We start from the raw sequence: 25,089 nt of genomic DNA on the forward strand, positions 1-25,089 counted from the left end.
TTATGGCATAGTCTTGGCTAATGAAGAGTCTTCAATGATTATTTTCTTTAAAGCATAGATCGATGTGTAACTAAATTAATGGTTTCTCCAGCACTGGGAGAAAGGGGCTGAACTGAGTGGGCCTGTGTTGTCCTAAAGTTAGGTTGGCTTGAAGCCCTTTGCAAGGTTCATGTTAGTGCATTGACGGAGTCAGGAGTGTGTTGCGCTTGCTTATTTTGTATGGTTTTATTTGTTACTACTTTACAAATCCAGTTATAGGCAAAGAGATCTGACTATGTCCCAGCGTTCTTGGTGTCCTTGTGATCCAGGGAAATGCTTTTAAAAATTTTGTTTGCATGTGTCTGATAAATAGTTCAGTAGAAACTATATCCAACTGTGATTAAATGTGTGTAATGAAAATAGAATACATGCAGATAATTTTTAGGAACATCAATTTTGCAACTATTTAAATCGGAGCTAGCTAACAACAAAGTTCTATCCCAATTTGATGTACAAATATCTAGCTGTTAAAATAGCAACTATTTTCATGATAAGAGAGATGTAGATGTAAGCCTCAGTGCATAGGCAGAAGCTGCTAAATATGTCTCTATAATACCCATGTTACATTGATTTAATTAGTGGTTTTATGCTATTCATCGCTCTGTTAATCTTGGTGGGAAGGTTTTGTTGGGGGAGGATTAGTTATTTAATCTACATTTTTAATTGGAGTGTATTTTGTAGTTCATTGTTATCTAAATAAAAACAGTGTGGGTTTTTTTGGGGGGTTGTTTTTTTCTTTTTTTTTTTTTTAAGGAAAGCGTTTCTCTTGAATTCCTGTTGGGCTTTGGTACTCAAGAACTGAGATTCATTAGAGTGTGATGATCCCATTTGTTACAGTCTGACGCATAAATATTCTTGCTCTGTAAGTTCATCACATGCAATTAGCCTAGAAAAATGCTATGTATAGACAAGCCCTTGGAGTGTAAGATCTGTGAGGCTGAGATGAGTATGATGTTAGATACTTGTGTGTTGGAGCTGACACCTCAAGGTGTGACTTCTGTGAATATTGGGAGTATGGTATCCTAAATGTCAGTGTTTGAGAAATATGGCCCGCACTCATGGGATCTGCTTGCTGGAGTTGTGCAGCCTGAGCTCAGCATGGAGCTGAAAGGCAGTCGGGTCACTGGAGCTGGGGGGAGAGGCAGCACCAGTGTCCCTGGGATGGGCTGGGGTGGTGGCCAGGTGGCGCAGGCAAGGACCTGCTTATGTGAAGGCCACACTCTGTCCTGGATTGGGGAAGGGCGAGGAGGAGAAGGGCGATAGGAGAAGTGAGGAGAGGAGGTAGGGGAGATAGATCAGGTGGCAATGTTAGGAGAGGGAGAGTGGGGATGAAAAGGAGTCAGCAATGAGGTTTACTTTAAAAATCAGGGGATTGGCTGGGAAAATGAGGAAGAAGCACTTTCTTGTAGACCCTTTAAGGGTTAACCAAGGGTTAACCTTGGCTGAGATGGTAGCAGTGAGGATTCTTTAATCAGTGGCTCCAGTGAAGTTGCTCGGTGTGTTTGCCGTGGCTGGGATCCAGAAGGACGGTGGAGTCAAAAGGCTCAGCCTCGCCAGGGGAGAGGCAGCTGCTGGGGAGCCACCCCGGGCAAGGGGCAGGTACAGGTACCCGGGGCTCTGACCGAGTCTTCCAGGGCCCAGTCTACCAGAATAAAGCTGTCCATACGTGTTGCCTTTTCGGTGTTTAAAACCTTTCTTGTACTGTGCTTCATTACGATTAAACTCTACTTCTTTGGTTTAGGAAGACTGTGTGGTTGGTGTATTAGCTGTCGGTCGCACGCCTTTGGTCCGAAAACTGCTGGAGTCTGAAACGGCTCGGACTTGCTGGAGGCAACCCGGTCAACCTGCGGATGCTGTGAACCAGGAGCTGCGCAAAAAGCGGGAGAGCTCCAGGATTCCTTCCCGGAAAAGGTAAGGACTGAAGGGTAAAACTGATGGGTTCAAACTGCGGGATACCTTCTGTGAGTGTAAGTTAGATCACCATTTGCACACGTTGCCCTTGATTTCTGTCTGCTTTGAGTCACATCATTCTGATTGCTCATCATTTGTATTGCCCAACTTATTCCAGTGTTACTGTCTATTTAAAACCTTACACTCAGGTAGCCTTAGACAGTTTAAACAATCAGGACAGTGGAGCAGTATCTCTGAGCTAAACCAGAGCAGTAGGTAAAGAGTGGAGGGTTGCTCTCTCCGGTGGTAAAAGCACAGGTGTGAGTCAGATGATGAGGAATCTATTCCTAGCCCTAACAAGCAGTGCAGCCTCTGCACCTGATTCACCAGCATGCGAATACTAATCTTTTTAGGCTCCTCTTGCTGCTCTCCTGTATCTATGGCAGTCTGTTCACACTTACACAGAGTGGATGTAAAATGCTATCAAATTGGATGGGTGATTTATATCCTGGCAGATGGGCTGGACATTGTGGAACGAGAACAACAATCTCCAGACCCTGCAGCATTTTCAGAGTGCTTTGTGTGTCTGCAGTATGCGGTATGGTGCCCTAACAGGAGGTTAAGCACAGGTGCTCTCATACAGGGTTCCGCAGTTCAGGCTACAGTATTGTTTTCCCTATCGTGCATAAGGTTTCATGGGTAGCTTGTGCACAGTACTTTATCTCTGACTGGGAACTTGCTTTGCATATGCAGATGCTACATATATAAAATTCAGATTAACGTAGCACCTTCCTTCCTCAGCCTATCCTGTCTCAGGGGTCTCATTACCCTCTCTAAGTGGTAGTGCCCAGGAGATTCTATGCTAGGGGATTCTTTTGTCCCACTCTTGTAGGTGTTCTTGCTCTGATAGTCCCCTGTCACTCTCTGAAGCTGGGGAGCAGACCCACTCAGCTGCTGAAGGAACACTGTAGAATGATGGCAACACTAACAGTGTGGATCAGCAGGGTCCGCTGCTGCCTCAAGCTCCAATGGTGATTGTGCTGCCCTTTGTTTAACTGAACGTAGGGCTTCAGGTGGTCCAAAAGTGTTGTCTGCTGAGCAGTAAAGTCCAGACCAGTGCTGCAAGGTTATGACAAAGCAAGTGTCAGCAGCTTCCTGAGAAGGCTGCTGGTGATGGACCGAGCCTTGGAATGAGTCCAGCCGTTTTGTCCATGGTGCAGCCATGAGTGCTTCTGAAGAAAGCTGTGTCTGGCAAGCGCTCTGGTGTGTGGTGCTGCTGCTGTGAGTAGAGCAAATGCTGCTTATTGCCTGCCCTCCAGAACCATCAAAGGAAGCACAGACGTCTCCTGTTACTGTTAAAACAAAAACTGATCGCGGTATGGGCACAAGAAAACATAGATCCATTGGCAGTAGAGCAAGACTATGAATTATTAATTCCTCCAGTGCCTCCTGTGTGTTCCATCCGCTCAGGCTGTTCAGGATGTTGCCTGCTGGAGATTCAGACAGATCTCCTTCCCAAGCCACGGGGACACGACCCCGCAGACTGTGATCACCACTCTGCTTGGCTTGTCCTCCATGAAACTGGCTCATACGTTGTTGTGACATCCTGGAGGACACAGAAGTAACCTTTGATCGTCCTGTGGGCTGTTGGTAGGAACTCTTGCAACACGAACGAAACTGGGACGTGTCTGGCAATGCCAGCCTGGAATTGGCGGTGCGGGGAGGGCAACGAGTTAGGACCAAGATGGCTGGCTGGCTGCTCTGGCCCAGTTTGGAAAAGGGAGGTGGGGGGCTGCATCTTTTGTGTAGCATTGCTTTGGTTCATGTAAGAGAACTTTTACTATGTCAGCGTGTCCTTAGCTCTGTCTTGCTGAGAAGCCAAAGTGCCGTCTGCTAAAAGTTCCCTGAGCACAGGTAGGATTTTTTTTCCATGCAGAGTGCTTTAGTGGAGAGGACTGTATTTAAATGGCTGTTTGGGAACATCCGTGAAATACATAGTTTTTCTCAGCTCACTTACTACTGGGCATTTGTCTATGTAATAGTTGTCAATTGGCAGCTGAAGTTGAGAGTCAATGAGGACTTACGAGGCTGCAGAGACTAAATTCTCCTGTGATTCTTCTATGAACTGCTCTGAGCTGAGGTAAGAGGTGCCTTGTGTGAGACAAAGCATTGATGAAGGTTTGTTCAGAGGCTGTTCCTCAGCATAAAATGTACATACTTATATGTGGAGGGGTTTTTATTTTTTTTTTTTTTTTTTTTTTTTTTTCTTTCCCTCTTGCTGGTTGGCATGAAGATTCCTTCAGCCATTTCATCCTCACAGGGTGTACCATGCATGCAATGTTGCAAACTTCTGAGTGTTTTCCTCCATCATCCTTCTGCACCTTCCAGAGTTGCTCTTGGCTATTAGGCTTTTGCTGACAGGTGTTCAGATTTTTAGTGTGGGAAAAGCTCCCTGTAACTAGCAACTGCTGTAGAAATGCTGAGCTTCTTAAAGCAAAAGTTTAACCCTTGCATTTACAGCTGTTGTGTAATGTGCCCTACCCCATTTTGAGAGCACTTCAAATGTTCTTAAAGAGCTTTTAGGAAAGGAAGAGAATAATACTTAAGTTAAAACGAGACACTGTAACTTGCGTCCAAAACAGTTTTTAGCTTCTCATTATGCCAGCTAGCTGAATTTGCCCTAGAGTGAGCCACCTTCCAAGTTGTCTTAGTCCAGAAGTGAGGGAAGCTGTGGAGGCTAAGATAAAATCCCCTGACTGTGTTTGAAGAGTCCTCACCTAAAGAAGTGGTGGAACCATCCTGGGGGGGAAGATTGCCCAGCTGGTTTGAGAAGTAGGGTAGTTTACACAAAGAGGGCTCTCAAGGAAGAAAGGGTTGTTCCTGAAGCATGAAAGATGTGTTTGTCCTCTTGTGGTCTTGGCAGAGTGAGAAGACAAACTGGATTTATTTTATTTTATTTTTTTTTAGATCAGTGGAAGAAATAGACAGAGCAGGCAGTAGGTTTGTGGTTTCCATAGTGATGTAGCTGTGAAAGCTTTTGTACGGCTGAGCTTTGCCCTCACTGTAATCACACTTGAAGATTATGAGTATTCAGCTTTCCTGCCACGGAAATGTAAATATATATCGAACACGGAAATGGCTGAAAATGCAACTGCATGTCCATGATTTGTTATGTATGCTGTGTTACCTGAGTATGTGGATGTTGGGAAGCTCAGCTCTATCATGGCTTATTTCTCCTGTATCATAGTATCGCAGAAGGTTAGGGATTGGAAGGAACCTCAAAAGATCATCTAGTCCAATCCCCCTGCCAGAGCAGAAACACTTAGATGAGGTTACACAGGAATGTGTCCAGGCAGGTTTTGAATATCTACAGAGAAGGAGACTCCACAACCTCCCCGGGCAGCCTGTTCCAGTGTTTCTCACCCTCACTGTGAACAAGTTTCTTCTCATATTTAAGTGGAACCTCCTGTGTTCCAGTTTGTACCCATTACCCCTTGTCCCATCATTGGTTGTCACCGAGAAGAGCCTGGCTCCATCCTCGTGACACTCACCCTTTATATATTTATAAACATTAATGAGGTCACCCCTCAGTCTCCTCTTCTCCAAGCTAAAGAGACCCAGCTCCCTCATCCTTTCCTCATTAGGGAGATGCTCCACTCCCTTAACCATCTTCGTGGCTCTGCGCTGGAGACTCTCCAGCAGTTCCCTGTCCTTCTGGAACTGAGGGGCCAGTTGTCCTGCACTGAAACAGTGCCTCAAACTGTCGTAATACCACAGTTCTTGCTGCAACACACAGTGATATGTTGACCTGTGTTCTTTGCTTTATCTCATTTGTACACACACACATTCCACGTCACTGATGCCTGTGACTCTCTGCTCACCTGCACTGATTTCAAACATGCACTGATCAAGAAACATGTGTCTGACTCTATCAGGGCCTGCCAACTGCTTAGAGCACCACCCTGTGAGACTTGGAAAGGTGTGCTGTGTGCTGCTCATGGCCATCACCTCACTTGTTCCTGTGGGACAGGGAAATGGGCTGCATATGGCATTAAATCATGGTTTATTTCAGGGGTGTCAAACTCATTTTCCCGGGGGCCATATCAGCCTCGCAGTTGCCTTCAATGGGCCGAATGTGATTTTAGACAGGACTAGTTACATTTATACAGTCCTAAAATTACATTTGGCCCTTTGAAGGCAACCGCGAGGCTGATGTAGCCCCCGGGGAAAATGAGTTTGACACCCCTGGTTTATTTTAATGGGCATTTTGAGAGTGTTTTAATTGTCAAAACAGACGGCCTGTGGAAAAGTTTTGCATATGGAGAGAGCTGTTTGTGACTGTGTATGGCTGAATTTGTGAGCCTTTAAATCTGGCTCTCAGAATATGCTGGAGTGCAAAACTTCTCAGCATCTCAGCTGGTGGATTATCAGTGGGTCATAGAGGTAGAGGAAGAAAATGCTCAGTGCGAATGCTGGATGAACACATCAGACAGGCGTGTACCCAGTCCTGCACACCCACCTGCACAGTCCAGCCTGCATGAGTCACCAGCATTTGTGCCTCGTCTTCTTCCTTTTTATTTGTACTGCGGCTGGATGCCTCTCTTGCTGTTTCCCTGAACAAATCTCCCCTACCTTTGGCATTTGTTTTGCTCATCTGATGGATGTAATGGATCATCTGTTCCCTTTATAGAAAGGAATGTTAATTATTTTCAGAAGGCTAATTAGGTTGCTAATGAGAAGCTCTACTGCAGTAGTATTTCCTTTAATTACTCACTCTTAAGTGCTCTACAGAAGAGCTTATTGAATATGCTGTTAAATACAAATGCTTGTATCTGGCTCAGGGTTGCACCTTCAGGCTCACTGAAAGAAATGCTTTGGTAAACTTGGGAATCCATGTGACACAGATGACTGAGCAAATGAGACCGGTGCTGAGAGCTGCCTAGTCATGCAGCCTTTGTCTCCATGGGAATTAGGTGCTTCTGCAAGTGACTGGCAGCAGTTGCTCTGCGCATTCCAGTTTTGCTTGACGGCTTTTGGCGGTATTGATAACCAGTTGTGCTACTTGCCAAACTCATCTGTAGTTAGATGCAGCCCTCACACCAAGTAGTTTAGTCTAATTAGCCAGCTGGCAGCCAGAGGCACAGAGAGGTGGAGTGACTCATCCAAGGTCATGTTGCAGATCATGGCAAACCTGGTAATAAAGCAGAGGTTTCATCAGTCCTGTTAGTTCACTGCACTGTTTGGCCCACTGCGCATCTCTTAGGGACAGCACAGTTCACTACAGGACTTGCATCGGTTTGCATGTTGCTTCGTGAGGCAGCACAGCTGCTCAACAACCCCATCCATGTACCCACCTTGGCACTTACTTAGGAAGGTCCTTTTGCTTCTCCGTTTGAGTCCTGGCTGCTACTCGCTTCTCTCCTTTTTTTCCCCCTTTGTTCTGGAAATCTCAGTGCCTTGTAGAACTGCTCTGAGAGAGCTACTGTATTCTGGATGACATTTTAGTTTTAGTACTCCCAGGAAGAGAGGTGTTGGGGTGGGTCTCCAGCATCCCCTGCTTTTTAAGTGCTGAACCTTCATGCAGCTCTGCAAAAGAACTTCATTTTTTGGCAGCATCCTCTGATGTCCAGTCCAATTCCTGAGTCTGCTCTTAGCCAGGCTCCTGGAGTCCTTTACATGCCGTAGCTCTAAGAGGGAGAATGGTGAGGGAAGGCTGCTGAGTGGGGTCCACTTCCAGGCATCAGAAGATGTTCCCTATGCTTATAGACTGATCATCAGAGACCCAGTTGGAGAAGGAAGGAAGACCTATCAGTGTTGTGCAGTGCAAAACTTCATATGTTGTACTGTGCTGGCAAAGTATCTAGGTGCAGGTGACTCTGTAGAGTGACTTAGGCATAAGAAATACCCAAGAAAACTATTAGCAGCATGAGAAAGCAAAAGTCACGCTCCAGTTCTTTTCAAGAACAGATGTGCACTGCTAGAACAACTTATATCTGTGTTCCACACATGCATGACTCCTTCGCTGAGGCACATTTCATTTAAAAGTTAACTTTGCTTGCATGGCATTTAAGTTAATTTTGCATATCTATACAGCCGTGGGAACTCTCAGAGACAGTGAAGATATAGCGAAGCATGTTGGTTAACTGCAGCGTACATAGAAGTTCTAAGTTAGTATAAGCCTATGCACAAAGAGCACACTTGAAAAATTTCAAGGTATCTATTTTGAACACCTTGGCATTGCTATGAACTGTTGTGCAAAGTAGTGGAAATAGTGCTGTTTAGCATATGTGTAATGTGACAAGTTTGTTGTTGTATGTATCAAAGCTAGTTATATAATGGAAGCATATTTAGGTTGTTTTACTCATGGTGGGAGATAAAAACTTAAATTCTTACTCATCCTACCAACAGTGTATTGCTTAATACCTAGTGATTATCATAAAAGTCCTTATCATGCTGCAGGTTTGTGTACCTCTAGGAATGAATGGACAAGCTGACCAGAATGTGTGCCTCCAGGACTGTCAATAGTAGATGCATGATTCAGGCACGAAAATGACAGCTCTTAAGCGCTTTACATAAGCAGGGACAAGATAACATATGGTGCCTCTCTGGTTCCATTTGCTATGGGTCACCTGATGCTCCGTTTGTTGAGCAGATTTTAAAGATGGTTTAAAAAGAATTTAAGGGTTGGGTTTTGGAGAATGGGTTTTTTTGTGTTTTTTTTTGGTGGCCAGTATGAGCAGTATCTAACCATTTTGCTTAAAACTGAGGAATTCTTTTCTACTCTTATCACAAGACAGTTTCCAACATGCAGATGAGAATTGGCATCTTTGCTCAGCTGGCTCTTTGCCCAGAGGCATAAGGTACCTATTGTTGCCCAAAGGGAAAACAAGATAAAGAAAACATCTTGGTTGATAAGACCTGAAATTACCCTGTGTAACCTCAGGTATTTTGCAAAGATGGATAAATCGGTGTTGTATGTGTCTAAAGCATCTCTGAGTAGGTACTGGAAACATGCAGGAGTGGTAGCATCAGGAATGCTCAAACTCCAGTTTTGTTCGCAGGATGTGTCCGTCTCCAGCTACTGTTAACAGGCTGTAGTAACTACAAATGGGAGCCTGTGGAGACAAAGCTTGTAGTGAAGGTACCTTTGTTAAGTGCCTGAAATACATGAATGAATTGGGGCCTCTGTGTGTGTGGGAGATGTTTATATGAATTTCAAAAGCCAGTGAAACTGTGTCACGCAAATAATTAATTTGTTAGAATGGTATCATGTTGCAGTGATGGTGAAAGGCAGATTAGTGGAGGCTGAATCTCAAAGAACAAGTCACTGTTGGAGGTATGGTTTCAGTCACCAAGAGTGCAGTGCCTGCACAAGGGAGGGCTCAGCTCCTCACTGCTTCACTGACAACTGTGCCTCCTAAAATAACAAGCAGTTGTTTAGAGCATATCTTTAAACTTTTATTTTGCCCTCTCCTGAAGATAAAAGCTGAAGACATAAGTTGGGAGTTAAGGGCACCACAAATGAAGAGCTGGGCAGGAAGTCCCTGGCAGAAAATAGCATGACCCTGGAAAAGCCCTGCCCGGTCCAGCAGCTCTGTGGCCAATGCTTAACGGGGCAGGACGCTTTTGTCACCCCTGGCCAAGGCCATGCTGTCTAAATACAAAGGGACAGTGACGTAGGTGAAGCCTTAGGTTACAGTTCAATGGAAGGAAACAGCTGAATTGCCCTTCCATGGAAAGGCCTCTGCTGCTGCATGAGACTCCAGGATGGCAGGCCTGCTGCAGCCCTGGCTGTTTGCTTTTCTGGTTGTGTTTGCCAGGCCCCATGGGGAAACTGGGTCCTTCCAACCAGGTGCAGAGGGCAATAAGCATCCTCTGACAAGTTAACAGAAATTAGTGGAGGCTTGGTACTTGACAGAGAGAGAAATGAATTATGGGAGGTGTTGAGAACAAACTGAACTTCATGGATGGGAAATCGTGGTTTTGCCACTTCCTCTAGACGTTCCTATCTGGTGTAAATGCCTCAAATAGGCCGGTAGATGCATCTCTTCCAGTGGTGCAGCTGAGAATGTCTTGTGTTTCATAGGATCTGGCCACTAGGCTACTGTGAGACTTCAAAAATAAGCCTCTTCTGGGAACCAGATGGACTATGTTCAGTTCAGTATTCCCTTCCCTACTCTGTGCTGGTGCGGCTTCATCTGGAGCACTGTGTGCAGTTCTGGGCACCACTGGATAAAAAAGATATTAAGCTACTGGAGAATGTCCATAAGAGGGCTATGAAGTTAGCGAAGGATTTGGAGGGGAAGCCAAACGAGGAGCAGCTTAAGTCACTGGGTTTGTTCAGCCTGGAGAAGAGGAGACTAAGAGGAGACCTCATCACGGTCTACAGCTTCCTCACACGGGGAGGAGAAGGGGCAGGCACCGAACTCTTCTTTTCAGCAACCGATGACAGAACCCCAGGGTATGGCAGGAAGATGTGCCAGGAGAGGTTTAGGTTGGACATTAGGAAAAGATTCTTCACCCAGCAGGTGATGGAGCACTGGAACAGGTTCCCCAGGAAGGTGGTCATGGCCCCAAGCCTGACAGTGTTCAAGAAGAGACTGGATAACACTCTCAGACACATGGTGTGAACTGTGGGGTTGTACTGTGCAGAGACAGGAGTTGGACTTCATGATCCTTTTGGGTCCCTTCCAACTCTATGATTCTCTTCACAGATCAAGTGTAATATGGTTTCTAAGAAAACCATATTACTAAGAAAACCTGCTGGGTCAATTGATATTGTAGAGGGGTGAAGGGAGGCAATAAGTTTCAGGTACTCAGGCTATCTTTGGGCTTGAAGCTGTTTGAAGTCGAGTATCAGGTTTCTGTCTCTAATCTGACCTAAGTAACAAGATCAAAGTTACTGAAAACATACTCTGGGTCTGGAGTTGCTAATTCTCCCTGGTTTGAACATGTTGTTTGTAGATATCCCACCATCTTCCTCTCCCTATTATTTTGTATTCCAGCAACTCAGCTTCCAAGCAAGGCTTGCAAAGAGCACATCTCTCCAAAGCCAAGCATGGATCTGTACTGCCAGGTTAACTTTGCCACTGAGCAAAACTCCAATTCTGTATTCCAGCTGCATTGATTCTAAAAGCACTGGTGCAGGAAGATGATGTTGCTAAACTGCTCTCATGTAATTTTCATAAGTTTTTTGTCTGTTGTCTTGTTTGGCCACTGAGAGACTTTACGTGCCTTCCCCGTCTCTTCTGACTTAGATGCCTTGGCTGTACCTGGTGCTGCCTCTTCTCAATGATTGCTCAGCAGCTCAACCATGAGAGGAAAACTGCCTGACTTTTCCAGCCCTGTTAAGGCTCCCAGCCTGTCTGGTTTGAAGGATTCTTTTAACATGGGGTTGCTAGACAGAAGAAGGATGGAACGTGTATCCAAATTTTATCTTGTCACTGTAGTAGATGTGGAAATCTATGGATCTTCATTATTCTCTGCTTAAGTGAAGTTAATGATTAGAAAACAGTGATGAGTTTACCTCCCTGACATCTGCCCCCTACAGGGCTTCGGCTACTAAAAAACTTAGAAACTTAGGCACGTGTGTTCTTCCTTGTTTCCTTCTATTCTACAAATACTCCAGCTTCTAGATCCATCTTCTGTTCTCAACGCAAGGTTCTTGCAGGGTTTTCCCCAAATTAATTCTTACCAGCTTTTCCTTTCTTTCTATGCTGTTGGCTCGCTGGGTCATAGTGAGGCCTACCCAGATATGGTGGTAATTTTAAGAATGAAGCAAGGGAACTGCTCTTCCTTCTACTGTGGCAGCTGTGTATGTGTACTCAAATTCAAGTATCCTTTTGTCATTGTGCTTTGACTTTTTGTGACTGTGCCGTGTTTCTGCACCTGAGAATGGAAAATGTCTTCTGTGCAGATTGACAGCTGATAAGAGTGAAGAGGTGAGTAGTATTTTTACCTCATTGCTGAGTTTAAGGATTAGAGTTAGCAGTTCTTAAGGATTTTCTTTTCTGAGGTGTAAGCTTAATTCTTTTTTCAGGTGTTTAGCACGTAGGTGGTATTAACATGATGCAGTTAAATTCCACAAGTCCTGAAGCAGATTTATGTTATCTGCTATTCAAAAGAGATGGTTTAGAATTTTTCAGAAGGCTGAATGTGTAGATTGGATCTGGGATAGGGGATGAATGTGAGTAGGGTCGCAGCACATACCACAGCCATAAGCTGCTAGATCTGCAAAGCAGTCTGAAGCTGTGGTGTTTCTTTTTTTTTCATGATTTGTGCTACCCAGTGCTTTAAAAGATTAATTCTTGGATCCCGGGCATTCAGAAGCACCTGAAGAATCTCTGTGCACTTAGATACAGACTTTTCTGTCTTAAGGAACCTAAAGTCTTACACTTATGTTGACTAATAAATATAGTCATGTTTTGAAAATGCTTTCCTGTATTTGGAGCAATGGATCTGTTTATTGGTTTTATTGGGGAGACTGTTCAATATAGTGTGGTCATTTGGCCACACTGCAGTCGCAAAAGGAGATGTGGAAGAATGGTATAAGCATAATATTAAACTGATCTCCTTTCAGAGGGGCAGTGTAAAAACTGGAATTGAGCATGCCCTGTGGCACTGTGATAAGTGATTGACATGCTCTAGGTAGAAATCCTGAATCCAATAGCAGTGTTTGTAAGGGGTCACCTCAGCATCAAAATGAACAGTCAGAGGAAGCAATTATAGGAAAAAAAAATGAATCCCCTTCAAGTACAGAGGAAGAGAGGGCAAAGAGGGCAAATAAGCAAATCGATAAGGAGAAGATACGAATGTGTCTATCTATCTTTATATATTTATATATTTGTAGATAGAATAAAATTTATATGGGCATAGTGGGTTGATTTGCCTTTGTTAAAGCAGATATCTGTGGTCCAGTCCAAATTAGAGCATGAGAGAACAGATGAGTTCTGCGATTTGAGAGAGGCAGTAAGCAGCTCAGAAAGAGCTGGAAAAGAACCAAGGCGCCGTCAGCTGTAGTCAGGCTCGTGAGCTGGAGTGCATGAAGCTGCAGCTGGGAGCTTGTGTTTCAGCTGGAAGAACAGCACTGGGGTGCACCTCTGGGACCGCATCTTCGTAAACTGACTGACTGACTGGAAAAGGGGGCAGCTGTAGGACGCACCAGTGGAAGCTTACAGGCCAATGCTGAGTTAAGAAATTGATGTCTGAAGAGATGAGAGGCTTCCTTGAATGGCAGGTAGAAATAGCCTGGCAAATACCAGTTCTCTGTGGGCCACAAATGTTGAGTTATTTCTTTATTTAAAAGAGCTCATGAGTGTTCAGCTTACCATCTTTCAGAAGGCTGAGAGTTTCAGTCACATTCCTCTATGGGAAGGTTCAGGTGCTGCCTTCCGGGGGGACACAGCACATAATCAGATGAATGAGTCTGACCTGAGGGGAGTCATAAACTGTGTATGGTGGATCTCATGCTTCAGGTTTGCAAAAGAGAAAAATGGTAGGCGTGCATAAAACATGAAGATGGTGTGTTTGTAGTTGTAACCCAAGTGCTAAACTTCCTGATTCATTGAGGAAATAACAGCAATAAAAATGTAAGCCTTCTTTTGCAAAGATGTAAATAGCTATGAAGTACCCAACACAGTGGAGGGATATGTATGCTGTGTAGGAACTAGGCCCTAAAACCTAAGGGTTTTTTGGCTTGTTACTCAGGGCAGAGAAATTTGACTGGTCTATGAAGACAGATTAACCTGAGTGATGTGTTTACAGGCTGCTTGTTGTTTCTTTTTTCTCTGAATTGAAATAAACCTGTAGAATAGAGTACAAAATTCACCACTAATTTGTTTGCCCATACAATATATTTTCACTGCTGATTGTGTACTTTGCAAGCCAGTGACGGCATGATTAAACCCCATGGTACGCTAATTGCTGGGCACTAGTGGGAGAAACTCTGGGAAGCTGCTCAGAGGAGCTGCCTTTCCCAGCTATAGGCACGGCTGCCAACTGGAGGATCTTGTCAGACATGGTGGTCAGTAGGATGCTGAGATTCACTCTCTGCTACCCTTCCTTTCTTTTCCAGGATGTTTCTACCTTTGAGGACCTGTGTGAACTTGAAATTAAGAAGATGAGGTAGCCACCATCTCGGAGGCTCCACAGGGATTCCTTTTGTGAAAAGGAATTATTTAGTAATCTGAGACTGCTCAAGTTTTCTCCTCTAGGGATATTAGCAGGAAACAAGAATCACAGCCTGGCAAATAGCAGATAGTGCTTGGAAGACCTGGTTCTTTCACATCTCAGCAGTAGTTTAATGTTAGGAAGGAAAATATATATAGAGGAGGAAAAGTTATTTTCTGTAGAATTGCCGTCAAGAGACTTCCAAAAGGGAAGGTTTAAATGTAACTCGGCTTAGAGCAAGATGCTGGGTTTCTTTATGGTCTGCAGCAGTTTTGTTCCTCCGAGATGGAGAGTGACTGTAGCTGCTAGCTGCAGGTGTTTATACTCTCTAGTTACCTACTATCTGTTGAATGCTGGGGGTTTATAAAGGCTTGTGCACTGGTGAAGAGTAATAGAAGGAGAGGAAAATAGTTCTTTACAACTGTGTTTATGCAGCATGAATTTCCAATGAAAGAAGGAGCTAACTTTCTGAAATGATGCTTTGAGCTTTACCTGCAGCAAACTGCTTTGGATCTGTCAACAGTTCACTTTTTTTTGAGTCATCTCACACACACTGCTGTTCTTTACAGATTTAAGTGACTTGGATTGTGTCAGGGTGTTAGCAGGCTAAGATTTTAGATACTCTTACCTCACTGCCCTGATTGTAATATTTTTCTCTGCCAAGCTTCATTTTCAATGTGAAATGTGTTTGGACTTTTTGGCTTTCCTCCATTGCATGCTGATTTTGGCTTGTTGCTACAGATTGTTCAGAAGAGCTGGGCTAAGCATATTGATTTGTTACTGATACTGACCTCTGTGAGTTGTCCAAATCAATTTATTATTGTAATGTTGGAGCGCAGTGGTCTATTTGCTTTTCGTTTCAGTTTAGAAGGAAGATGGGAGCATTTGCTAAGAAGAAAAAAAAAATGCTTTTCAAACAAGAACTGTCTGAATTTCCAAACAGCTTTAAGAAACCATGTGAGATGAGTGACACATAATGTCTTGACCTTAATGTTGTCTCTTCTTTACATCTGTTGGCTCTCTAGTGACAGGGGAAAGGATATTGGCTATGGCAAAATCTTGTAAACTCTCAGCATGTTCTCAGGTTAAATTTTCTCTCTCCATTCATCACTCTGTTTTGGGTTGATTTTCCCTGGTAAGCCATGACATGCATTATTATGCTCTTTGAATGTCAGATTTGCTTCAGTCAGCTAATACAACACATTAAGCTCAAGCTTTCAGAAACAGCTGTGGACTTTCATTGCCACTGTACTCAAACACATGGTTTGAAATGAGGGGTCCTGGCCCACCGGAGCTGAGTCAGGCAGTTCCCCATCAGAGAACTGAGTGCTCAGTTCTGGGTCTGAAGTCATGGGCTACAAACTTGTGACAGTTTTTGAAAAACTGGTACTAGAAACTCTATTCTGCTCTCACTGCAGAGAACCAAGTCAATCTGGACTTAGGGTCTAAGTTAAGGTAATGGTGAATCCAGCAACTGAGCACCCAGAACGGAAGGGTGGCTGATAGAGATTGTCAGAGCAGGTTGTACCCCCCTGGACATGCCATTTCCTTAGGGGCAGACCTTCCATGGTGCTGGCCCTTCTTCAGCAGTGTTCATGGGAAGCTCTGCCCACACAAACAGTGGGGTCCTGGCTTCAAAGTCTCTGCTCTGTGCTGGGGCCACTTCAGGGGCACTTGGGCCCTTGCTGGACACTTGCTTATTTGAAAGCTGCAGTATCAGCAAGTGCTGGGGACTCGGGGCAGCTTTTCCAGACCAGGGACGGCAGCAGGAAAGGCACAGGAACTGCCTTGGAGAAGGACATGACCTCACCTGAAAGAGATGCTGGGGGGATTTGGTGATAATACTTTTAGATGCTGAGTTTGGACTCAGTCATTTTTTGCAGATTTGTCTTGCAAGTCTGCTGCTTGCTTGGCTTTTGAGGGGTTTTAAGTTCTGTTAGGAATGCAGGAAGCATCCCTCTTGGTCGCTCTATGCAAAGAGCTGCTGCCTTAATTTGTTCTTGGATTGGAGTAGTCACTGTGGGCTAAGGTGTGTTCAAATAACGTGATGCTATGTGTGAGGCAGGGCGTGAGAAATCTCAGCTTTCTGCACTTATACTGACATTCATGAGATCACATTAGTCAGAAAACTATTAAACTACTAGTGTCCTCATGTTTTCTCTTTGTTGTCTGAAAAGCCCTCCTCTACACTCTCAAGAAAACCCTACCTTTCTCCTTCCCGCTGTGAAATGGTGCCTTCTGGGCAGCGCACACCCAGGCATTGCCGGTAAGAACTACACTTCCCCATCCCTTTGGCTTAGTCTTGTAATTGGATTAATTTAATCTCCTTTTGTCGTCATTCTTTTTTACTGTATCCCAATTCTCTTTGGAACAGATTTGAAAGATAGGCAGGGATCAGAGGCTGCCAGCAGGTACAGAGTGAACTGGGCAAGGAATGAGGAGTGGTGGGGAACTGATGTGCCTTCTAAAGGAAAGCAGCTAGGGGGGAAAATGCAGATTGGAAACGGGCTGTGCTTTCTTATTTGCAATACATGGCAGTGTGGGTAGAACTCAGAAGAAGGCAGACAACGTGCATCCTGATGGAGTCCAGAGGCAGACACAGCAAAACCAGATGATTAATACATTCAGAGCTGACCAAAATCCCAGGGCTCCAAATTCATCCTCAAAGTGCTAAGAGTAAGGAGTGGGCATCGAGTCTGTATTTGGAGACATCTGTCTGTGGCCTGCTTTTAGCTTAATTGCAGGGCTTGATTAATCGATCTGCTGGAACTATTCCACACTTCAGTATAGTGGAAATTGTATTTTCTGAGCCACAGTTAATTGAGGCTCTCAGTTACCTGAAGGATGAATATCTCCTCAGAGTTATGACTTCAGCACATAAATACCACTAAGACTTTATTGCATAAATCTTTAAACACTGATGAACTAATGTCTTGGGGCCAAATCCAGCACCAGTGTTCTGTAAATCTTTACTCCTAATGGTTTGTGTGAGATATATATGAAAATGTTGAAGCCAGATTTGCAGCACATTCATTGAATGTCATCTGTGGTTGCAAAGGCATGCTCATTTTGTGTTTACTCACAGGGAAAATACAAAATAAGAGACGAAGAATTACATCTAAATAGGTATTGCACAAAAATGTGTGTTGATTTGCATTGACACCTTCTTTTATCTACTCCTTGTTAAAGCAGAAAAGCAGATACACCTCTGATTCTTCTGGTCTTACTTAAGAACGCAGCAGCTGCAGCGATGTGGCAATGAATGTAATGCAAAAAGTCATGAAGAATGGTTACTTACATAAGTAGTGTTTGGGTAAGAAGGGTCTGGGGAAGGAGAATTCCTTAAGCAGCAGAGCTTATGGTCAAGGAGTGGCAGGTGCCCTCTACTTCAGAGTTGTCTGCTGCTCACAGTCTTGTCGTTTGGAGGGACTGAAGTATCCTACTACATATGTGACTTCTCTGTCCGCAGTTATTCTTTCAAATTAAAAAGGATGTATCTAAGGCATTTTTTAGAAATGTGAATATGCATGTTGTAAAATTGAGCATTGGAAGCTATTTCAAATATGAATTTGTAAAATAGCACTGTGCCCTACTTTTGTAACAGGCAGAAACAACTGGGCACTAAGAATAAGGAGCTTCCTGCAGTAGTTCAAGTTCACCTGTGGTGAATCGAGTAGCTGACAGAATGTATAGCCTCAGGACATCACTAATCAGGGGATTTGTCTCAGGGACGCTTTTTGTTTGTGTTCTTTTATTAGCACTTCAGAGGTCTCATTATACCCATCCAGAGGCTGTGAGTCTAAACGGTTCTGTTGGAGTAGAGAGAATTGAGACAATCCAGGAGAGACTTTTTGAAGCACGGTTTGGCTTGGTAGCAGGGAAATGGGCAGGAAGCCACTGCAAAGGAGAGCTTTGAAAAAAATGAACCAGGCAGTGCTCAAGAACTGAATCGGGCATGAATATGACATGCACTGATATATCTCCTGCACTGCCTGCCTGTGACAAATCTGCCATTATTTCTTGGTCTCCCACTAACCCATTTTGTGATCACTTGCCTGGGCTGCATCACCTGCAAAACTGACTGTGTATGGAAGCGCTGCCCTTGTGCAGAAGGCTCATGTGCATGAAGTGTGGGATTTATGTCCTTTATTCTCACTTGGCCTGGTGCATCCAGTTTATCTCTATCTTATATTAACCTAGGGGATTATTAATATCCATTTCATCATTGATATTCTAAAATATAAAAATATAATCTTTGTGTTGTTGCAGTATTGTTTTCTTGCAGACCTAACTCGGAATCCTGCCCTGATCCTCTGAACCAGATTTCTGTAGAGTAACATGGTCCTTCCTGCACTTTCCCGTCTTAGGGCTGTGATTGTTCGCTACAGTTGGGGAAAGGACTGTGTGTCCTGCTGAGGCCCATGTGTGTTTCCATAGACCTGCCTTTTTTCTTCTATCAGCAAGTTGGAAAAGAAGATCCTACTGGAGAAAAAGGGAGAATTTCTGTGCTGGCTTAGGTCAGGCTACCTGAAAACATCATATTGGAACTATTTCTACTTTAGCTGCTTGAAATATAATTTGATGATGATGGAAAGTATTTTAATAGCCTTGAATTTAGAAGCTCCTTGTTTTCCACAAAACAACACGGCATGAGCAGCCTCAGTACAAGCATGGCTGTCTACGTGCAGCCTCCAAGACTTGTTTGCTCTCTGCTGAGACAATTGCGTAGGTGGCAGCTGTGCTTCTGGTTTTCAGGAAGCCGCTGCTCATCCCACTGTAACTACCTCAGTGATGAACGTCATTTGTTTTCCTCAGGAGACCGAATAGCTATCATACGTTCAGAGCTTTTTGGTCTGTATTAATGTCACTCCATTAAAAGTCTTGCATCACCAAGTTCAATTATCTACTTGAGGCTTTTCACAAACCTGTGTCTCTTACTGATCCAGTCTTGGCCTTCTGTTTGGATGCTGCTTCCACTAATGTCCTGCAACTGCTTTTCAGCTTGATCATTTTATCATGAGTTGCTGCCTGATAAAACAACACTTTTCTCCTTCATTTCCCTCTTGAGACTTTCTTGTGCTGTATCACCTACCAGGCACCAGCCAGTTCAGTATGGCCAGGAAATAAGATGCTTCAGAACAGCTGCAATTTTAGTTGTTTTGTTAATGTTCAAGTGCCTTGTAACCATTCCATTGTGTGGTCCCCAGCTCGTGCAATGATGTCCCATAGCTTGTTGTAATCTCCCTAGGTATCCTCCATTCCTTTCTGTGTCTTGCTGTGTACTTTTTGTTTTATTTTGAATGACATTTTACAGGAGGAGCTGTGATGTATGGATTTGATTAGTGCCTAGCACAGTGGAACCAGTTTGTGTTTGGGCTGTCACAGTTTGGTGTCTGCCCTGTCTTGGGATGCTCTTAATCAGCAAGCAGCCTGTGAGGACTTTTTCAAGCGTATTGTAAGAAGGAAGTTCCCATCAAGGCTGGGCTGACTGGGCACATGACATAGAAGGCAAATATTGGGTCAGCACATTGATGCTTGTATCCTTGCAGTTGTGAGGAAAGGCTCAGGATTCAAAAGAAGAAGTCAACGATGGCCTTTGCAATGGGTTACCTTGTCTTGTAGATGCTGTCCTAGACCTAGTCTAAATTCAGTTATTAGACTTCTAGTGTAGTGGCTAGATATTACGCAAAGTGTAAAAATGAAATAGAGAATAAATAGATAATTATGAAGTACGTGGTGTAGAACTGGCAAAGAGAAATCTTCCTTGCAAAGAGGAAATAGTGTGGGGTAGAAAAGGAGCCCTGGTACCCATCATCTCCCTCCTTATCACCAGTGCCACACCAGCTGCATCCCGCTTATTGGGCAGAGCAGCAGATGCTGTCCAGACCCATTCTGCGACTCGAAGCCCAGTAAAAATGATGTGATTCAAGATTCACTTTTTCAGCTTTGTCCTTTGTGAATGTTATGAGTTGTGTGTGTTGCTGTCTGGGGGATGAGAACTTGTGACATCCTCATTGACTTCTCTCTCTGCCTCTCTGTTTCAGAGTTCCTGCTGGGGTGTGTGCAGAAGAATGGCTGCGGCAGAACCTCTGACAGCTTTCTCACGATGGTACCTCTATGCCATTCATGGCTATTTCTGTGAGGTGATGTTCACAGCAGCCTGGGAGTTTGTGGTCAACTTTAACTGGAAGTTCCCAGGTGTTACCAGTGTGTGGGCGCTCTTCATCTATGGCACCTCCATCCTCATTGTGGAGAAGATGTATCTGTATCTCAAAGACAAGTGTAACATTTTAGTGCGCTGCTTCATTTACACGCTTTGGACATACCTCTGGGAGTTTACCACTGGCCTCATCCTACGCCAGTTCAATGCCTGCCCATGGGACTATTCCCAGTTTGATTTTGACTTCATGGGCCTGATCACCCTGGAGTATGCCATCCCATGGTTTTGTGCTTCTATCATTATGGAGCAGCTGGTGATCAGAAACACGCTGCGCTTACGATTTGATGAGACTGCTGAGCCAGGGGCCCCCACCGTCCCCGTTGCCTTGGCCAACGGCCACGTGAAGACTGACTGAGCAGTGATTTGGAACCATACTTAGCAATCTGAGAGAGCCCAGACCTCTACCACAGACTGCCAGCTCTGGCTCTGAGGTACTGATCCTTGCTGTATGATAAGTTTCATAAACCCCATTTTTCTAATGGGGCGTGCATGGGATATACCAGAAAAAAATGGAACCAATAGATTTTCTATGGATTTTACTCTTTGGGCTCCAAGGACCCATATGTTACTTGTTAGTTAGGTCATTTCTGATTTTAACTTATTACAAATGAAAGCAGTCCTTTTGCTTACTCTTTTATGTGGAGAAAGAAGAAAAAGAAATACTAAGGTGGAAATGCATACAAAAAGAAAAAAAAAACTGATTAGCGGATGGACATGGACGCGCCAGCTAAATTAGTGATTGGCTTACTCCATTAGGCAATATTCAGGTGCTTGCTTGCAACCAATACCTCCCGTGGGACCTGAGATGCTGCAGGAATGAGGAAAATCCATCTGCTGTTGAGAAGAACCTAAGACTGGCAGTCTGCTGGGGAGGTGGAGGGTATTGCCCTTGCGAGGTCCCACTGGCCTCTCCCCAGGTTCTTTGTTGCACCGTGAAATAATCTGGTGCTGGACATCTTGCTGAATTTATACAGATCTTGTACTTTTTGAAATCTCAGTCCTGATACTCACTAGAAATTTTTCTTTTTTTTTCTTTTTTTTTTTCTTTTTTTTCTTCTCTTTTTTCCTTTTTTTTTTTTTTTTTTTAAATAAAGGCCATTTTTTGCCAAGCAAATTTTACCATAATCTGTGCAATCTGAATCTTGGCAAAAGGCGCAAGAAATAGCGTGAGTCTTCCCATCTCCTCTGTCCCCTCGAAGCAGACCTTACCTGAAGGGCAGCTGCAGATTCCAGCTCCCATCTCAGCCATGCAAACCTCGGAGAGGCTGTACAGGCCACAGAGTTTTCTGCCTTCCTTCCCAGGGATTCTTCTGTTTCTGGTGATGTTGATGATTTAGTCTGGCTGCAACCCCTTGTATTTGAAGGTCAAGACCTTCATGTGACCAACGTGGCATCCAGGATTGGGTCCTCTGGCACTGACTCTCACCTTCCTTCAGCACTGGCAGGGCTTGTGTCAGTTCTGCCCAGTTGTTCTCCTCAGTGTATCACGAGGATTTGCTTTTCCTTCCCAAATTATGCTTTAAATAACCACAGCCATGTTGTCATTACAATAATTGCAGGCAGCAAGAGATATGCCATGCTGCCTGATATATTATTTTAAAAAAACAAGGCAAATATCCTTCTCTGAAGAGCACTTCATGCTCTGCCTGAGTGAGGCTTTGAGTTAGGGTGCAAGAGCAGCAGTAGAGTGGTAGGGCAGGAGGGAGTGCTGTGGCTCCACTGTAGAACTACCTGTGTGGGGGAGAGTTTGAAATTTTACCTGTGGGGGACATTTGAGGAGTATTCAGAGGGTGCTTGATAGTGGCAGGCACAGGTTCATAAGTTGTTCTGGCAACTCTTGGCTTTTGAAGTTAGCCATGAACATGGAGCTTCCAGATGTCAGATGTATCTCACTCCTAACTGGTTTATGGGAGAGATTTGCTGTAGGTGCCCTGTAGGGCTATATTAATTTTAGGTGTTGTGCCAGCATAGTCAACAGAGCTGCACCAAGGATCAGTTTGGCTTGAAATACAAACGTGTTGGTGTGGTTGTGGGATTCCACTCCTTTATGGGAAGTGGCCAGGCTATTTCTCTATGTGTCCCTGTCTCTGGTAGGGAGCGTTCAGCTGTGAAGCTGCTTCTTGCCCTGTGGCATCCGTTCTTGAGGGGAAAAGCACTCTTGGCCCTGTGAGGATAATTGCTTTTTGTTTCTCCTCTTATGAAGGCTGTATTAATCCTTTTTGTATCACACAGAATGCAATTATTTTATTTCTCCCCTTTGCCTTCTCACGTGGCATCTGTTGCTGGCAATGAGCATATGCAGACACTGGTGGCACATAGTTAATCGAATCTGCCCTTGGGTATGCAATGTCTCCTGAAGCACCCAGAATACTTAGGTGGGTATTTAGAGTTCCCTTTTTATAGTTCATTAAATTAAAAGAGAACAAACACTGAACGGATTTTTTTTTTCCATGCCATGATGCCAGTATTATGAAAGCAGGGGAATAGAGCGTAGTTTATCAGCCTTGATGGAGTTGGGCATGTAGACCCAGACAAAATAGTCACCTGACGCTGTACATCGGGAACAAAAGAGATGAGATTTGTATGTGGGATAATGTAGAAGAGCTCTACTGGACCAGAACAAGAATTGCAAGGTGCAGGTGAGAGTTGGGATCTTCCCATTTTGGCCCTGGTTCTTTTAAGGTCATTAAATGCTGTGTGTAAAGCTAGCTTGTCCTCTCACAGCACAGCTTAAGCATGGTGTCGTGCTGCCTCACACACCACCCTTGCATCACCTGAACCCCTCAGCTTCATAGAAACATCCTTCAGATCCCTGCTTTCTCCTTAGGTGTTACCAAACTCTTCAAAAAGGTTAAAAGGAGTTAGCAAGGTGGTTTGGTGACTCCCAGCTGCAGCTGGGACTGGGAGAGGAGTGGCTGTTCACAGAGCTAACCTGGTGCACAGTCGCAATCATGTGTCTTGACCTTAGAAGCTCCCCACTAAATGACACTGTTTTTGCTCAGTGATGTGATATTCAGATGCCCAAACTACTGAGGGGTTTCCCAGCAGCATCTGGTATCTTATTCCGTTATCCTTGTTGCCTGTGCCCTTGTAACAGCTGTCATAGTCTGCTTTCCACTTATGTCTGACATGTACAACCCAGCTATTGCATCCTCAAAAGAGTGGTTATTTACACCCAGAAGTGCACTTTATTTGCAGTTTGCACACCAGAAACAGAAAGGAACCCAGCAAATTCTTAAATCAATTAAAATAATTATACATAATACCGTGTACCTAATGCAGCAGGATTAGCCAGACTACAGTCAGAGCTTTGTCTTTTCTGCAAAATCTCCCTTTTTAATACGTGATGCTTCTTAAAACGTCTTACAGAAGTGCCCAGAGCACATTACTGGGGTCTCAGTGGCAGCTCAGCAAGAGCTCAGGAGCTGGACTGAAGTTGTAGAGACATTTACATTAAGGAAAAAAAACGCACAAGGCCTAACATTTGTTTGTACGTGTATCTTCCTCAGTAGATTAAAGTTGCCTGTTTTGAGTTCACCAGCAATAAAAAAAACTTGTGATTTATGTACTTTGTCCTAACTGCAGCAAGGAGAGAGTGGCCCATGGCTGCTTTTCTTTTCCGGGGGGGTGGTGGGTGGTGGGACATGGACTCCAGTTACCCCAAGGTTCCTGTTTTGCCTCCCTTCTCTTGGTTCTCTCTTGTATGGTCCACCCTAAAGGATCTCAAAGCACATGATGAAATACAGAGTCTGGTGTCCTGCATGCAAGAGGCAGTTCCAGCATTACTGTGATGTTTGTTCAAGTTCCCAAGATCCAAGATCTTGCCGGAGGGGAACGGTTGTTCTACAGCAGGACCAGACTGCCTTTGGTTCTGCGGTGTTACAATGGAGAGAAGTGTGTACATGTGTACCAGGTACTACTGCGCCTTTGGTCTGAGTGCATTTTGTAATAAAAGCAGAATAATCCAATCAAGGTTTTGCTCGACTAGTCCTGTGGCTATAAAAGGTAAAACAAGACTGCAGGGCTTTGACCACTTTGAGAATTAGGAAGCGGGTGACTGAAGTCCTCCTGAGTTCGGTGGCATTGCTCTGCTCCTGACTGGTTTTGTGAAACCTGCACAGAAAGAAGGGGAGCTTCTTTGTTCACTGGAACTTCTGCCCCTTCTGTACTATGAATAAAACATGAGCCACCACTAAGATGTGAACTGAAACCAAATGTTTTTCTGTTTTAGTTTATCCTTGGCCAGGAATACATGCTCTGTATTCAAGGGCAAGGCTTGCAGACCCGAGTTCTTTGCTTCGGTTGTTCTGCCAGCTTTCCACCTGAGAAGGAAACTAGTCTCTTCCCTTTCCTTCCTGCACATCAGCAGCTACCAGATCCCTCTGCCATACATCCCCTGTTGTAGAAGGAAATGTGTCTTCTGCTGTAACACTGCTAAAACAGAAGCTGTTCGCACCATGCATTCCCTTGCCCAGCTGCTTTGGCACCTAACAACCAGGTAGGGTCACAGAGCTGGTGAGACCTCAGAAGTGTTGTCTTTGTTTGGGAAATGGCCTCCCCTTGCATCTGCCTTCCATTACTCCCCTCTGAATGTCCCCAGCCAGCCCTTGGGGAAGGGACCTTCCCTTCCTTCCACCTCCTGCCCCAGGGAATGGAGCAAGTTCTGCTGCTGCCTGGGGGCCTCGGTGCCACTCAAGGTTTTAACCTAACAGAGGTCAGGCTCCAGTTAGACAGGGGAACTTTGATTTTAAGAGCTGTACAGTTCTAGGCTT

At 44.4% G+C, this 25,089-nt stretch overlaps 2 protein-coding genes across 8 annotated transcripts in view; both read left to right on the plus strand.

The window, feature by feature from the left end:
• The first annotated feature begins 1,785 nt into the window (after positions 1–1,785).
• On the plus strand, positions 1,786–24,289 carry TMEM229B (transmembrane protein 229B). Of its 2 annotated transcripts, XM_065064387.1 has the most exons (3): positions 1,812–1,950; positions 16,275–16,363; positions 20,142–24,289. In XM_065064387.1, exon 3 carries the CDS (start codon positions 20,169–20,171, stop codon positions 20,670–20,672), a length of 504 nt encoding a protein of 167 aa, XP_064920459.1. In that variant the 5' UTR covers positions 1,812–1,950; positions 16,275–16,363; positions 20,142–20,168; the 3' UTR covers positions 20,673–24,289. The 2 variants fall into 2 exon arrangements, with proteins under 2 accessions (XP_013222443.1, XP_064920459.1); XM_013366989.3 differs by lacking the exon at positions 16,275–16,363 and having other exon boundaries at positions 1,786–1,950.
• RAD51B (RAD51 paralog B) overlaps positions 1,811–25,089 on the plus strand; it is a 441,378-nt gene continuing 418,099 nt past the window's right edge. For all 6 annotated transcript variants that reach the window (XM_065064381.1, XM_065064378.1, XM_065064377.1 and 3 more), the window contains exon 1: positions 1,811–1,950. The gene's annotated coding sequence lies outside the window, so the exon portion shown is untranslated. The remainder of the gene's footprint in view (positions 1,951–25,089) is intronic.

The sequence above is a fragment of the Columba livia genome, chromosome 5 (genome assembly GCF_036013475.1).
Source record: "Columba livia isolate bColLiv1 breed racing homer chromosome 5, bColLiv1.pat.W.v2, whole genome shotgun sequence".
Taxonomy (NCBI): Eukaryota; Metazoa; Chordata; class Aves; order Columbiformes; family Columbidae; genus Columba; species Columba livia.